We start from the raw sequence: 15777 nt of genomic DNA, 5'->3' as shown, positions 1-15777 counted from the left end.
TGATAAACTTTTAAATTAAAAACATATATTCAAATGAATATTTATCATACGTGTTAATATAAAATTATTATATGTAAGAATAAATTCATAACAAATTATATTGTGAATTAATTCTTAAAAGTTCGAATACGTGACGAGTATACGTAAAAAATATATATATAATAATTAGGTATTAAATAAAGACGAAAAGGAAAATTGAAGCGATAAACGTGGAATGTAAAATATAGAATGTCAACGAATGATGGAAAAATTGGTATGAAAAATTTATTAAGAATATCACAATTTTTACAATTACAACGTGTTTTATATTAGAGGACAAAATAATATCGAGATAAAATACGCGTTCGATGTAAAATTTACAAGCAGCAATCATCGCTGTCACCGTTCGATTTATCCCAAGAAAACAGCCAATAACCGAGAGCCGTGCCGAATGCTACTGCGATGCAAAGCCAAATATTGTACGTCATGAATATCAACATAAGACAATATCCTATGACCAGTTGAACGACATGAATGATCGTTTGAAGAAAATGTATCTTTGAAAAGAGTAATGTTCTGAAATTAAACGAGAATACAAGTCTGTATTATATATCAATATAAATAAAAAATAATTTTGAAAAAGAAAATTATATTATTCATCGGGGCGGAATATCGATCCAATATCGATCGATATTCTTAAATATCTTAAAATAAAGTAATACGTACCCTCTGTTATTAATTTCTTTATTTTTCCATAAACGTGTTGTATTGATGTACAAGTGATCACTAAGATAGAAAAGAAGAAAGGATTTTATAATAATTAATAGATTTAGATTCGCTATTCCGTACACAAGGTGTTGATATATTCGTGGAACATTTTTCGATTCTTAACAAAAATGGGAAAAATTGATACACGAAAATGTTGGTCGAATTTTATTTATCGAGTTATAAAGGATTTGGCGTTAGATGGAGCGAGGTGGAAACGGAATCAGACCGCTCCGTCTTCGTCTATTTCCGTCTCGCTCCATTATGCCAATTTAAATTTCTTATAACTCGATAAATAAGGCTCGATCGACGTATTTTCGTATATCAATTTTCGCGCGTTCGTTTTCTCATTTCTAGAATCGATTCGAAGATCTCACGAATATGTTAACACTCTTGTCACTAACGCGTGATACAAAACGATATATGCATTACTTACTTATTAGAAGAACAATCTCTCACCGGTAATTTTTTATCCCTTCGTATATAGATGCTATGAGAATGACACCAACCATCGACCATCCAAGACCTTGCCAATCAACCGGATGCCATTCGTCAAACAAAATAACTTCGTTTTCACCGATATGAAATGACATCTAACGTGATAATTAACTTTACGATTCGAGCAAAAAAAATTCATTTCGTAACGATCAAACGATTCGATTATTAACTTACCTTCATTTTTCTCGGAAATAAAATATAGAGCAGCTTCGAATACCTTCACGAACACTGTATACGATAGTTGAGCATCGAGTTCCCACTCGATTCATTTATCATCAATTATAGATAACTTATCGATCAATCGTTAATCTTACTTACTATATCAATATATTTTTCGTTTTATAATATTATTCAATCTTATTAATTAATGCAATCGTTATTCGATTCGAAATTTCAAATGTTTCATTTCTATCGTAATTTTGTTATATCGACACAGGTAAAATATATCCTGTTTACGAGTACTGTTAAATCAAATATAAAATCGATATAAAATGAATCGAATTTATTCTTATTCTCTATAATCCACTACTAATATCTACGAATTAATCATCGCTTTTATGGAACGAAACGTACGAAGAAACGTCGTATTTTGGAAAGTCGGAAAAAGGAAGCGGATCGATCGAGTGGAATTTGCTTAAAATATACGACGGGGGTTTGAAAGTTTCTATTTCGAAAGCGATCGAAATCGTAACTCGCGTGAACGCGAGGAGGAAAGAAGGGGTATGTAGCTGTGGATGTTAAGTTAATCGATTTCTCTTTCTGTCGCTTGGGCATAGAGGGTGTCCTCTCCCCCTCCTGCCCGCTTTACGATCAGCCAAGATGCCCGGCCTGCGTGAACGAGGCGGGCGCAACCTGTGGCTGATCCTGACCGCCGCGCCTCCCTGCGTCCGGAAATTTAGCCACGCTCGATTCTCAAACTCCCCTCGCTCAGTGCCATTCTCACCGTTCGACCGTTTACACGGCCGATGCTGGCTGCCATCGTCTCCTCGTACATCCGCACAGTCGTCGTCCGTCGTCGTGTTTAATCATCGGCAGCGATGCGATCGTCGCCACGCCAACACGCTCGTCCAACACCACCCGCCACGCCACCGCGCCTTTTTCTTTTCTCCAACTTCGATCCGTTCAATCTGCCGCGGCGCGCATAAATATTTCCTCCCGCTTCCGATGTTTCGGTAGTTTCAGTCGACGAGTAGAGAGGTGAAGTGCCGGTTAGTGCCACCCGCATTTTCTACATTTCTGCCTTCAACGCCGACGTCGAATTTCTCCGAATATCGATCGATTTCGTTTCCCGTCGAATCGACCGAATCCTTTTGCTCACTGGGAACAAGGTTAGTTTTCTAGTTTACCCATTCTCTTCTCTTCCTTTTTCCTCCGCTTTCATTTCTCCGTTCAATTATCACCACGTATATTATTCCTTTCATCCTTTTTCGTTTCTCTCTTTTTTTCTTCGATTTTATTTTTTTTCTTTTTTTTTTCTCTTACGTATGTAGATATATATTTATTAAGCAGTTGGAAAATATATGGTGTAACGATATCGGTGGCCGTGTATGGGACGCACGGGTCTTTGTATTTTAACGGTTTCGTTTGTTTGGAGGGATTTCTCGACCGCGAACTGGGCAGGGTCAACGTTCTATCACGAGGTAGCGTTCGTGTATCACACGCGCACACGAATGCTGTTACCCGTGTACAGAAGTAAGGATGTGAGACAAAATGTTGCGCACTATTTCTCTTTCCGTTGAAAATTCGAATAAGAAAGCTCGTCTCGCACGATGCTTCTTCGAATTTACGGAAAGGAAAGTAGAAAAGGCGAGAAATTCGCCCGACTTTTCGCTTCGTCCGTACTCGACCGATAATTGAAAATGAATATTTAGAAATTTTTCTCGAAAAATTCGTAAAACGCGTTGATCCAAATCTTTACGTTTTTAACTAGCTTTATCCATCAAAGGATCGTACTGTTGTTCACACCGTACGAATTATTAAAAATAAATAATTGTGCATTTGCAAATTGGAAAACTTTGTCTCGTATAAAAATATATCGAAATCGATTATTTACGTTTACATCTCGAAGGAAATATTACGTAGCATTAATAACAAAGTTAGATACAAAAACATCCAGAAATTAGAGATAATTTTCTCGTAACCTTCACTCACTCGTTTGCACGATGCATGTCATTTATTATGCAACGTAGTATAAATAGAATTGCTAGTAAAGTTTTTGTAAACAAAACCAACTGCGAGAAAAAATATGTAATTTATCTGTACTATCAAATTGTCGAAATTAACGTATAATTAATCATCGAGAAAAAAATTTAAAGAAAAACAACGTTTCTTACAAATTTTATTAATTAACACGATTCTTTGAATATTCTATCGAATCGAATCGAACGAACAATGTTCTGGCAATGTTGAAGTCTTATTCGATGTAGATGTATCGTCGCATTATATAATGCGTATCAATTATATAATTTTGATCTTTGAAGAATTTCGATGCAAACTTTCAAACGTGCATCTACGATAAAACTGTAAGAAAATTATTACACGGAGAGAAAACATTATTCGTAATTATTGTATAGGATCAACGATATCGAAACTATGCGCGGAAGAAGAGTTTTGAAAGAGAAACGAGCGTAAACAAGAGATTGCACAACGAGCGCGAATTAGTGGCAATGAAGTCGAACCGTGTGGAAAGCATCCGCGTCTCGGTAAATGCATAATTACTTGCCGCCCAAATGAAAAGAAAGTGTCGCTCGCTGATTATTCCGCCGGTCCTCGACGATGATTCTCCACGACTCTAATTACAACGTCTCCGGCTTGTAATTGCCGTTTAAAATAAAACTTTCGCACGGATCTAGCTGGTCTATTGTCTATGGATAATTTCTTCCCTCCCCCTCTCTTTTAAACAACGCTTCAGAGGATATCTAAACGAGAGGATACTTAAAAAAAAAAAAAAAAAAAAAACGATAGATATTGGTGCATATAATTAACAACTTTGTTGTCGTTACAGAAATAACTTTATAAAATATGCTTTGAATATATATACACAACGTGCGATCTGACCTATACACCCACATTGTTTTTTACACCTTTGTAAACCTGATAAAATCAATAACAATTTATTAAACGTTATTTTATCATCGATTCGAAATAAAACGAAATACAATGTTATTCCAGAGTACTGTTACTACTAGGCTCCAACTATGAACGGAACAAGGGGTTGTAATTGGCGGCAAATCGTAAAATGATCGAAATATTTTATATATGTTATTGTACTGTCATCTCGCTCTAAATCATTCCGAGCGGATGTAAAAATTAATATATTCTTTCACAGATAATACATTCTCTCACTTTCGCAGCCAACTTCGAACGAATAAATGAAAATTGCGTTGGAAATACTTATCGTCAGACGATTATTTCCTAAACGATTCTCTGTATATCCCGATATACTTACGCGTAATAGAAATTCGATCGAGTTTTTTTAATCTCTCAAGTTGCTCTTTTTCGAATTTTCTTTGCATCGAAACGTTATCATGTTTTCTATTTTGTTCCAGGTACAGGTGTTTAACAATACGCCGAGGAATATATCTTACGAGATTATAATAATAATAATAATAATAATAAAGAAACGTACGAGAACGAAATGAAAACGTACATTGCTATTTGTTTAAAAACAGAACATATATACGTAATGCCACGAATTATCTTAGTTTGCAATTTTGCCGATTCGCTCGCTTGTATTTTTTGAAAATACGAAAAAAAAAAAATACTTCCTCGTATCGAGTAGAGATAATTTATCGAGATTAGCGTACTTTGTCTTTACGTTAAAAAGCGTAGATATTTACACATATTTATACGCGAGGAAAATTATTAATTAATTGATAATGTTATTGATATCTTTCGACCACGATTCGTACGTGTGCACTGCCCGAGCGAGTGGACGTAATAATAATAATAATTAAAAACTAACGAATCGATCCCTTTTGTAAAACGACGACGAGATTTGTACGAGATTTAAGAAAAAGAAGAAAAAGAAGAAAGAAATATCGTTTTATATAAATTTGGACTTTTTTTACCAAAGTTTCGCGATTGGGACCAATGTTCGCCTTGATTGAGTGATTATCCGTCTACTATCGAAAGATATAAATATAAAGTATAAACGTAACGAAGAAGGACGTGGAATATCGAAGATACAGGAGCGAAAGATCGGTGGTGAAAAGGGAGGAAGCGCGTTGCGCGTTCGAACGAATGAAAGTTGGCCGTAGTCGGATGAAAATTTCTCGATCCGTTGACACGAATGAAAGGGAAGAAGGAGAGAAAAGTGGATCGTTGTTGAAAAGCGTTGTTGAAATCAACGCGGAGGAGGAATGTGATTCGCGTGGGGCGAAGGAGGAAGGGTTCCGCTCGAAAGTGGACGCGGTGCGGGGTTACCGGATAAAAAGGGGAGCGGAGGGGGAGGAGGAGAAAGGAAAATGCCAGGGGGAACTTCGACGCGAGAAAGCAGCGAGGCGATCCGGATGGAGCCTTTGGGTAGAACCTCGAGTTCGCGGAGTCCCGGCCAAAACGGGACTGCCAACACCACCACCGAGGTCCCGATAAATTCAGGTGAGTAAAAAACCCACTTGTAACCCAACCTTCACTCTTAACGAGTCAACTTACCGCCAAGCTCGAGCCCACTGTCGCACGGATTGTTAACCTGAAATTTTCATTAACCCCACCGTATTTCGCGATCTCGCTTTTTAAATGCTTTTTCCTCGGAGAAAAATCTTTTTTTTTTTTTTTATTCTCCACGCGATGAATAATTTTAATTCTTCTCTTCTCTTTTCTTTTTTTTTTCTTTTTTTTGTTTGTAAATTACGTTTCGATTTTTCTCTTCGCTTTTGGAAAATGACATATTGTAAAAAAAAAAGAATCCAAAAAAAAATTTCTTCATTACTAGGGAAATTTTGTTAACGAGAAGAGTATAATGATTTTGACGAGAATGCAAATTTGTTGCAAAGATTTTAATAAGGTTAGAAATGAGGAATATCAAAACGAGATAATCGCGAGAATAATTTTTAAATTGATGGAATTTATTTATATATTATTCTAACGTTTCCAAATATGATCAATATCGATAGAGAAGCGAAACATTTATAGATATCTGAACTTTTGAACTTGTGACCTGTTTTATTTTAGAACAGAGGATAGATTTCGTTTTCGAATGTTAAAAAATTATTCGGATTTTTTATTCTCAATAATAAATCGACGAAATTCGTATTACCTAAATTACTCGTCGAAAATTCGAAAATATACTTGTCACGAGTTACTCGAGTAAGTTTGCGTAACGTTGTAAAATATTTTTACGAGCATCGTAAACGTCTGCTATCTTTGTTACGCGATATATAGTGCACGATGAATTTTTAAAAAAATTTGTAAAAAAAAAAGTATATGTAACTTTTATATACTTTTTTATTTATACATTTGTCACAATTATTTTTATATTGATCAGTTTTTTTTTAGATCACAAGTCACAGTTAAGAGACAAGTTAGAGACAAGATTTACCGGATACATAAGAGAAACGTTGGTAACCTTAGGGCTTGATTCAAAAGATCAAAAAGAAGATGAGAAACGGAAATGTCCCCCCTTTCCTTCTTTCCCCAGTTTCGAATGCCATTGTCAGCATTGAATCGAGACTTTGTCCGTCAAGAATATTGAACTTGGACGATTCGAACGGTTCGAGTATCGCTCAAGTTCACCACTATGAATCGAGAACTTCTCCAAGAGATCCTTGGCGAATCCATAATCGGTAATACGAGGACAGAATTTTATTCCACGCTCGCACATCGTTTCACATCGATCCGTTCCAATTTTTCGTATCCGCTAGATTCTCGCATCGACTTCGCGCTTCTTTTTCGACAATCTCAGCTTTCCCAACGTTTCAATCTCTCCGTCAGAATAAAAATTCCTACTCGTTAATTGTTATCAACGTATCAATTATTATCCGATTGATTATTTCTATATTCGATGCTCGATCTCTTGTCTTTTGCCTTTGATTATTTTGCATTATTCGTAATAAAATTGCAATTTTTCTTTATTCGTCAATTTTACTCGAATAATAATCAATAATCGATATTATCATCATCATAACATATCGATTATTAATCGAGACGAATAATCAACATTGACGGATCAATAATTCGCTACGATTTAAAAGCACGAATGTACGAACTTTCGTTTTCACGTGTTAAATTGATGAAGCAATTTCCAGGATATCAGAGGACATAATATTCGCGCAGCGTAAGAATATTACGATTAAGGTTAAACTGGTTTCATCTTGAGAGAATAGAACGAGGACAAAAAAACGAAACAGCAGCTATTGAATATGTATAGGATATGTAACGATTGTACGCGTATCGTCGGCTCCTTTATCGTATGCAAAAACGAGAGTTCTCGGACGTATCATACTTCCCCTCGAATGTTAAAGTGTCGATACTCGATACAGTTGAATAGCTTTGCAAAGTAGATAATTGTGTCAACGGTAAACTGGAATGAAAAATCATGTTCCGGCACAAAAAATTTGAACGTTGACTATTTCTTCTTTTAATTTCGATTTGATTTTACTGTTATCGTACACGTGTATAAATAGGAATAAATTACGATAAACGATCGATTGGATAAAATATATACGCAAAAAGAGAAAAGAAAATAACGAAAGGAATGAGATATCGAGGAGATCGATACGATCGTAGAAAAGATGTTAGGATATCGGAGGGCGAAAGCGAGAGGGAAAGAATGGTAGAGAATGTTGTTACCAACCCGAGCGTGGAAATAAAAGAGGGGAAGAAGGACTTTGGAAGGGTGGGTCACGGATGGCGCCACGGTAAAAGCAAGCAACCACCTCCGATAGGAGGGTAGGCGAAGCGAGGTGCGGCGTGGCGAGAGCTGCAAATCCACCCCCGTAAAGCGATCCGCCACCAAGGGGTTTGGAAAGTCGCCATTTCTGCCTAACTCCGCAGTCGCTATATTCACGCTTTAATGCCAATGAAATGTCAAGGCACGTCGCGCGTTATAGACTGGCCGACATCGTCGAGCTGTTCGGTGACTTCGTAAGCTCGTCGTCGTGCATCGTCACGTTGTCGCGGGTCCTCGTCGGGGCCTCGTTGATCGCGCTTCTACTCGGCTTCCTGCTCGTACTCGTGCTTGTGCTCGTGCTCCTGCTCGTGCCTCTGCTCGTCCTCGTCCCCGTCCTCGTTTTCTTCGCACCTGTGCTCATTGTGATTTTACGAATATCCCCGTGCCCGTGTTCGTGCTCGTGCCCGTGCCCGTGCTCGTGCTCGCTACTCGACCGCCTACTCGACCGCCTACTCGACCAACTTCGCCTCCACCGATCGAGCCTTTGAATCGAAATAAAGCGAGCGAGCGGAACGAGGACGACGAAGAAGGAGAGCTCCTCGTCGTCCATCCCGCGTCCATCCCCCGGTAAAAACGTCCAGCCTTCCTCGGTGATTCCTTGACCTTGACACTGGACGCACACCGACAACAACCACGACAACAACGTACACGATCCGTGTATGTTGAATCGAGGAGGGAAGCGTTGAGGGAAGCAGGGAGCCACGAGTACGACCGCCCGAATTCTGGCTGAACAGAGAGAGCCGTTGATCAAAATTTTATATGCCACGAACGACGGTCAGGTAAAAGAAATCGTTCGTCGGAGACCGCCGCCGAATCGGTTCACGATGAGCGAGCAAGATGTGGATGACGTTGCTTTTCTGACAGGTGAGACAGCGCGCCGCTCAAACGCGAAACAGAGAATCGCGATTTTCCTCCCCCCCCCCCTTATTATTTCTCTCCCTTCTTCTTTTCATTTTCCCTTTCTCCTTCCCTCCCTTCTTATTTTCCCTCTCTTTTTTCACGCACGCCGATCCTTTCTTCTCCTTTCCAATCGTTCGACCAGATGGCCCACTTACGACCCTCCGGGCTACGAATAGACTATACGAGGAGCACGTGCGTGCGATCAATAAAGGAGAAGCTTCTGATCTTTCTTGAATTAAAACGCGCGATCGTATCGCCTATATTTCTCGCCTCGATCTCTCTCTCTCTCTCTCTCTCTGAATTTTAATTAAAACTCGACCGGTTCGTGTAATAACCTCGCGTGTTACGTGCGCGTAAACACGTTCGCCCGTCCATCCGTTTCTACGTAATTAAGATAGACGATCGTACGTTTGTCGCGCGAATCGCCCTCGAGAAAGCTCCGTTTACGTTTTTGTTTACTTCTACTTCGCCCTCCTCTGTTTCGAGAACCGATGCTGCGCCGCGCATCCCTCCCCCTTCCCCTCCCCCGATTATAAAATTATCAAAATCTTCGAAACTGGAATTTCGATGATATAAAATGTAACACGAGTGTCTCACGTGTTTCGGAGTAACCGCATTAACGTCACTGTCGCTCGTCTCTCGACGATCAAAAATCTGGGTCAAGTGTGTAACCGAGGACGGGAAACCTGTTTCTCACGTTAGTAGACATTTTATGTTTGGAAACTTTACCAACCTCGTCGCTCGCGTTTGTATTTCGCTTGTTTTTCTTTTTTCTTTTTTTTTTCTTGTTTTTATTCTTTCAACACCGATAGTTTAAATATTATACGATTATTATAAGTATATGTATAGAAGATTGGAGATCACTCTTCAGGAGATCCTTTGTTCCAGGAGACAGTAACACGGGATTGCACAAACGTAGTATTTACGAGCATAATGGAATTGTGTGTTCACAAAAAAGGGCTCTCTGCATAGCCACCGTTGTTTTTGCGATCCTTTTCGCCATATCACTCATCATTGCCTTCGCGGGACCACAAAACGGTAGTGTAAAATTCCATTTCAAATTTGTAAATAATAAGGAGCGAAATCTAGTTCGTTCTAGTAATTTCGAGCAACGCTCCTCCGTTATTCCCTCTTTTTTTATTATTTTCTCTTTTCTTTCTTTTTTTTTTTTTTTTTAATAGACTGCCCTTGCGCTGGAGAGAAGCCAGCCATCGTGGATATCGAGGACGATGAAAAAAGCAGCGAGCCTCTTGCGACTAATGGAGAGGTATGATTATTATTATTATTATTATTATTTTTATTCCCCTGACGATGACGATTATCGTAACGCCAAGGAAATGGGGGCAAAACTATCCCTATCGTGTGTATTTCGCGTAACGCGCATATTCTAGACACGAATTCCTCAAATTAATATCCCGCTCTATTCGGGTTTGCAAATTAGAACGCGTCCAAAGTGTGAAATACGTGTTCGATTCGTCACCTTTATAATACAACGTGTAATATAGGCTGAACGTGTGTGTCGGTATTATAATGGTCGCACCAAGATATGCTTGGCTCGAAGCTAACTGTGAACGAACTACGAAACGTGTTGGCGGGAAATCAATCGTAACACGTCATCGTGATCTATAGTACACATACGTATATATGTATATATATGTATATAGTAACTGCTATAACGCTTCGCGGTACCGTTTCGGTAAAATTTTATCATCGGATACACGGAAAACGAATGGATAGATAGATATATCGATCGCGTCATTGGCGCGAAACGCGTATTATTTTTTTTTTTTTCTATTCAATCGTTTAAAAATAAAATTGATCGAACGGAATCGTTACAGGTGTTCCCTTGGAATAACGTGAGATTACCTACGTTTGCGCATCCTACCAGGTACAATATCACCATCCATCCAAATCTTACAACGTTAGAGGTAAAAGGTAAATAAACGACGTGTATATATTTGTATATATTCGATAATTATTTACGCAACGATTCGATTAATTCGTTAATTCGCACTTTCAGGACAGGTCACGATCGAGTTCTACGTCGATAGAGAGACCAACTATATCGTCTTCCATAGTAAAAATTTGACAATAAACGAGAAAGTGAGTAACTTTTTTTTCCTTCTTTTTTTTTTAAATTACACACAGACGAGCAATAATAATTTTGATCGTCGTTCGTTGGTTTTTTTAGATGATCCAAGACCGCAAAGGGCACAGATTAAAAATTTCGAGATTGCTGGAATATCCGAAACACCAACAATTATATTTAGAGCTGGAAGAGAGCAAATTTCGAAAGAGAGGAAATTACACGGTACACTTGAGGTTCATCTCGAAACTTAGCAGCGAACTGGAGGGATTTTATCTTAGCAGCTACGTTACCCCGGAAGGAGAAAAGAGGTCACTCTGAAACTGTAATAATTTTCTGTTTGGAAAATCTGTTGAAGGCGCGTTTCCATCTCGAGTAAATTTTTAACCGAATTTCTTTCTCTCTTTTTTTTTTCTTTCTCTCTCTCTCTCTCTCTCCCAACTTTAGGTACCTCGCGACAACCCATTTCGAACCTACGTACGCACGCTCGGCATTTCCATGCTTCGACGAACCGCAATTCAAAGCTAAGTTCAAGGTTTCGATATTCAGAGACAGATTTCACATCGCGTTGTGCAACATGCCTGTAATGAACACCGAGGACGCGGGATTTTACATGGGCACGGGACTCGTGAGTAGTCGAAATGGATTGATACCTAATCTGTGTTTCGTAAATTTAACGTGTTTAATAAATTTTCAGCTCCGCGACGACTTCCAAGAATCCGTAGAGATGTCCACGTATTTGGTGGCGTTCGTCGTGTGCGATTTCAAACGAGTCTCGGAACTAACGAAAAGAAATATTTCCGTGAGCGTTTACGCGTCAGAGGCGATGCTCCCGCAGGCGAGATACGCGGTGACAACAGCCGCTCGTATAATGGATTACTTCGAGTCTTTTTTCGGGGTACATTATCCGTTGCCCAAGCAAGGTTCGTGCGAAACGATTCGAAGAAAAATTCCTCTTTTTCCTTTCCTCGGTTATTTCGTGTCTTTTTAATTAAATCTTGATCTTCGTTGCTCTTCGTAGATCTGATAGCCATCCCCGATTTCGGCACCGGGGCGATGGAAAACTGGGGCCTGATCACGTATCGGGAGACGTCGATACTTTACGATCCGGAAGAGTCGTCGACCAACATTCACGAGTGGATCGGGACGATCGTGGCTCACGAACTGGCCCATCAATGGTTCGGCAATCTGGTCACCATGAAATGGTGGAACGACTTGTGGTTGAACGAGGGGGCGGCCAGTTTCTTCGAGTACAAGGGGGTGAATCACATTTCACCCGAGTGGAGCATGATGGACAAGTTTATATTGGAGAAAACGCAATCGGCGCTCGACCTCGACGCGTTGGCCAGCAGTCATCCTATAAGCGTCCAGGTCAAAGATCCGAACGAGATCGAGGCGATATTCGACAATATCAGTTACAATAAGGGTGCTTCCATTCTCAACATGCTCGAAGGCTTTTTATGCGAGGACGTTCTCAAAAGCGGGTTGAACGATTATCTGAATTCGCACGCGTATGGAAATGCAGACACCAACGATCTTTGGGCGGCCTTTACCAAACATGCCAATAACACTTTTGACGTGAAAGTAGGTACAAATTTAGATATGTATTATTATATTATTTTATCCATGATAGAGAAGAAGAAAATACCTTGTCGTCGTTCCATTTTTTTCTATCTTTTGTATTATATTATAATATACGTGTATATATAATTAAATCGAATCCCATCCGACAGGCTATCATGGACACGTGGACGCAGCAAATGGGTTTCCCTCTGATCACGATTACGCGCAACGGGAATACGATCACAGCTGCTCAGAAGAGATTTCTAATTTCGCCGAGGGAAAACGACACGGAATCGCAACGAGCGAGATCGTCGTTCGACTACAAATGGTACATCCCATTGAGCTACTACACGGACAAGGAACCGCGCAAACTTCACAACGTGTGGATGAATTTAACCGACGGTACGTGGACCGAGCGTGTTTGGAACAAACGATTGGAAATATGTTTGAACGATTTTATTTATTTTTTTTCCAGTGACGTTCGAGATACCTAGCGACGTGAAATACATAAAATGTAACGTGAATCAAAGCGGGTTTTATCGCGTAACTTATCCGGAAGAGATGTGGACGTCGATCATCGCTACCTTGTTGAACGATCACACCAAGTTCAGCCCAGCGGACCGTGCTAATCTTATCGACGATGCGTTCACGTTGTGCGAGGCGGGCGAGTTGAACGCCACCGTCCCTCTTCGATTGTCCCTTTACCTTTTGAACGAAAGGGATTACGCTCCGTGGACAACGGCGCTCAGATATCTACATTCTTGGAAAGAGAGATTGAGCGAGAGTCCTGGATACAAAAGATATATCTCGTTCTTTAAGAAACTCTTGATTCCGGTCACGAAATACGTGGGTTGGTCCGACGAGGGGTCTCATTTGAAGAAGTAACTGCTCATAATTGTATACTAATATGATAATAGTTTTACGCGCCCAATGATATATATGTATGTATATTTCTTTTTTTCTTCCCTTTTCGTAGATTATTGAGGATCGCCGTACTTCAATCGGCTGTGTCTATAAAATTGGAAGACGTGGTAAAACCAGCCAAATCCCTTTTCGATGATTGGATGTTGAAAGGTAAACGGATCGCGCCCAATATACGGAACGTGGTGTACATTGCAGGTAATTATCTTTTATTTCTTTACGTACAATTATGGTAGAAAAATATATACGGAGTCATGGTAGGAATCAAGTTTGGCGGTGAAAAGGAGTGGAATCATTGCTGGGAAAATTATCAAGAGACTCAAGTATCGAGCGAGAAACTGATAATGTTGGAAGCGTTGGGAGCGAGCACAGATTCTTGGTTGCTGCAACGTTATCTTTTACGATCGTTGGACCGTGACATGGTGAAATCGCAAGACATGGAAACCGTTATAATTTCCGTCGCCTCCAATTCCGACGGTCAATTTCTCGTGTGGCGTCACCTTAAAGCGTATTGGCCTCAGATACACGTTTTACTTGGCAATGGATCGTTGAGCGGACTTATATCTGTCGTGGTTTCCAACTTTTTCACGGAATACGACTACCACGAGGTTCGTACATTCTATATCCTTTCTTATTTTCTTATATATAAATATTCGATCTTTTGACTAACGTTTTTCGTTGAAAAGAAATTACGAAACTTTACTTCCAAGCCTAAAGTTTTTATTCTCCTTATTCCAGGAGAATTTGCATTCGATTGAAAAAGAAAATGCATTTTCAATTTTTTTTCATCGTTAAATCGTAGGTTTCGGAATTCTTTAAAAAGGTGGATGTCGGGAGCGGTCAACGAGCATTGGAACAAAGCCTGGAAACGATCAAGTTCAATATTCATTGGGTAAAAGAGAATGCGGATATCGTCGATCGATGGCTGGTGAATCATTCGAACGTTGAGACGAGTTAACCCTTTGCTTACCGGGGATGGGAGAGGAACGATGCGAGATCATCATCCGTTCGTTTCGTAACGTTATTTGCGTTTTTCGCGATACGTATCGACGCGCGATACCTCGGCGTGATACGATATCTACGGAGAGGCAAGATATATTTCGTATATTTGGCGAGATAATCGAATAATTCGTTTATTTACCGGTTAGTTAGGTATATTATATATACACGCATTGAATTCGCAGATGAAGAAGAAGAAAAAAAAATGTCACCCATTTCCGTCACACGCGTCGAAAGATTATTTTCGCCGGTTCGAAAGATCGTCGAGATACCAAAGTTTAACAATCCATCGAATGGAAAACAATCTTTCGACCAATCGAAACGAAGCCGAATTGTTTACCTATAGCGTGTAAAACGCATTATACACCGATTTATACGCACTTTCGAAAGTACTTTATTTATTATACACGCGGTGCGTGAAGATTATTGGATTTATTATAGATATACGTATAAAAGATTATACCGAGAGAATGCTAGCCACGTTGTTCCTAGGGTAGTCGGTAACCCATTGCGTTTTCCGGGAAGAAAGAAAGGGGCTAACGACCTACGCCTATTAACGTTGATACTTTAGTCTCCCAGAATACATACGTACTTACTTGTACTTTACGTTACGGAGGAGCGACCCGAGTCATCTCCACCCAAGTGATATATCAACCCTGTATCTCTCTCTCTCCCTCCCTCCCTCCCCTCTTCCCGATCCATCCATCCAGTGCAGCGATTCAACCACGCGAATGGTAACGAAATTTCACGAGAAATGCTATTTACGTATTTTATCGAATCAATCGTGCGCTCTGTGTTAAAAGAGTAGCCGTAACTCTATCGGTAATGTGGAATAATATTTTGGCCTGTGCTAGTGTACGTATGTATGTATGCATGTATGTATGTACGTATGTATGCATGTATGTATGTGCGTAAGATTTTTATTCGATTAACATTTATCGTGTAAGTACGTTTAATTTACGGATAAATTCCGAATTGAGGGCAATTTACAAGTTCTGTACAAAGTCCGAGATATCTAATTTAAACGATATCGCTCGATTCACGATATGGATATTTTTAAAATTTCCAGACGAAACAAATCCGAGTCGAAGAAGCGATCGTCTCGCGAATCGAGAGAAGACGTGTATCTAATAGACGTGTATTACTTAAATTGTACGATATTTCGGTCAAAATGACT

General features: G+C 39.6%; 2 protein-coding genes across 6 annotated transcripts; one reads left to right on the top strand and one right to left on the bottom strand.

Moving 5' to 3' along the window:
* Positions 1 to 239: 239 nt before the first annotated feature.
* LOC102654496 (high affinity copper uptake protein 1) lies at positions 240 to 1564 on the bottom strand. Of its 2 annotated transcripts, XM_006571713.3 has the most exons (4): positions 1417 to 1564; positions 1204 to 1337; positions 706 to 765; positions 240 to 555 (listed from the first exon to the last, which is right to left on the bottom strand). In XM_006571713.3, the coding sequence occupies exons 1-4, from the start codon at positions 1420 to 1422 to the stop codon at positions 357 to 359; spliced, it is 399 nt and encodes a 132-aa protein (XP_006571776.1). In that variant the 5' UTR covers positions 1423 to 1564; the 3' UTR covers positions 240 to 356. The 2 variants fall into 2 exon arrangements, with proteins under 2 accessions (XP_006571776.1, XP_006571777.1); XM_006571714.3 differs by lacking the exon at positions 1417 to 1564 and having other exon boundaries at positions 1181 to 1293.
* Positions 1565 to 1877: 313 nt separating this feature from the next.
* On the top strand, positions 1878 to 15071 carry LOC412263 (endoplasmic reticulum aminopeptidase 1). 4 transcript variants are annotated; one of them, XM_006571710.3, is made up of 15 exons: positions 1878 to 2570; positions 4791 to 5841; positions 9920 to 10069; positions 10213 to 10298; positions 10870 to 10966; positions 11052 to 11134; positions 11223 to 11428; positions 11565 to 11745; positions 11815 to 12040; positions 12139 to 12701; positions 12851 to 13082; positions 13156 to 13561; positions 13657 to 13799; positions 13863 to 14209; positions 14404 to 15071. In XM_006571710.3, the coding sequence occupies exons 2-15, from the start codon at positions 5709 to 5711 to the stop codon at positions 14557 to 14559; spliced, it is 3009 nt and encodes a 1002-aa protein (XP_006571773.2). In that variant the 5' UTR covers positions 1878 to 2570; positions 4791 to 5708; the 3' UTR covers positions 14560 to 15071. The 4 variants fall into 4 exon arrangements, with proteins under 4 accessions (XP_006571773.2, XP_395725.4, XP_006571775.2 ...); XM_395725.7 differs by having other exon boundaries at positions 1880 to 2570; positions 9923 to 10069; XM_006571712.3 differs by lacking the exons at positions 1878 to 2570; positions 4791 to 5841 and adding an exon at positions 8692 to 8995 and having other exon boundaries at positions 9923 to 10069.
* The last annotated feature ends 706 nt before the right edge of the window (positions 15072 to 15777 follow it).

Source organism: Apis mellifera, linkage group LG1 (assembly GCF_003254395.2).
Source record: "Apis mellifera strain DH4 linkage group LG1, Amel_HAv3.1, whole genome shotgun sequence".
Classification (NCBI taxonomy): Eukaryota; Metazoa; Arthropoda; class Insecta; order Hymenoptera; family Apidae; genus Apis; species Apis mellifera.
Note: the sequence above shows the minus strand (reverse complement) of the source record. Positions and strands in the feature narration are given on the sequence as shown.

Coding starts and splice junctions, on each gene's coding strand:
- LOC102654496 (XM_006571713.3), bottom strand. Junction 766..1,203: donor GAAGGGATAAAAAATTACCG/GTGAGAGATTGT, acceptor TTTCTATCTTAG/TGATCACTTGTACATCAATA. Junction 556..705: donor AAAGAAATTAATAACAGAGG/GTACGTATTACT, acceptor GTTTAATTTCAG/AACATTACTCTTTTCAAAGA.
- LOC412263 (XM_006571710.3), top strand. CDS start 5,709: ATGCCAGGGGGAACTTCGACGCGAGAAAGCAGCGAGGCGATCCGGATG. Junction 12,702..12,850: donor ATAACACTTTTGACGTGAAA/GTAGGTACAAAT, acceptor CCCATCCGACAG/GCTATCATGGACACGTGGAC. Junction 13,083..13,155: donor GTGGATGAATTTAACCGACG/GTACGTGGACCG, acceptor TTTTTTTTCCAG/TGACGTTCGAGATACCTAGC.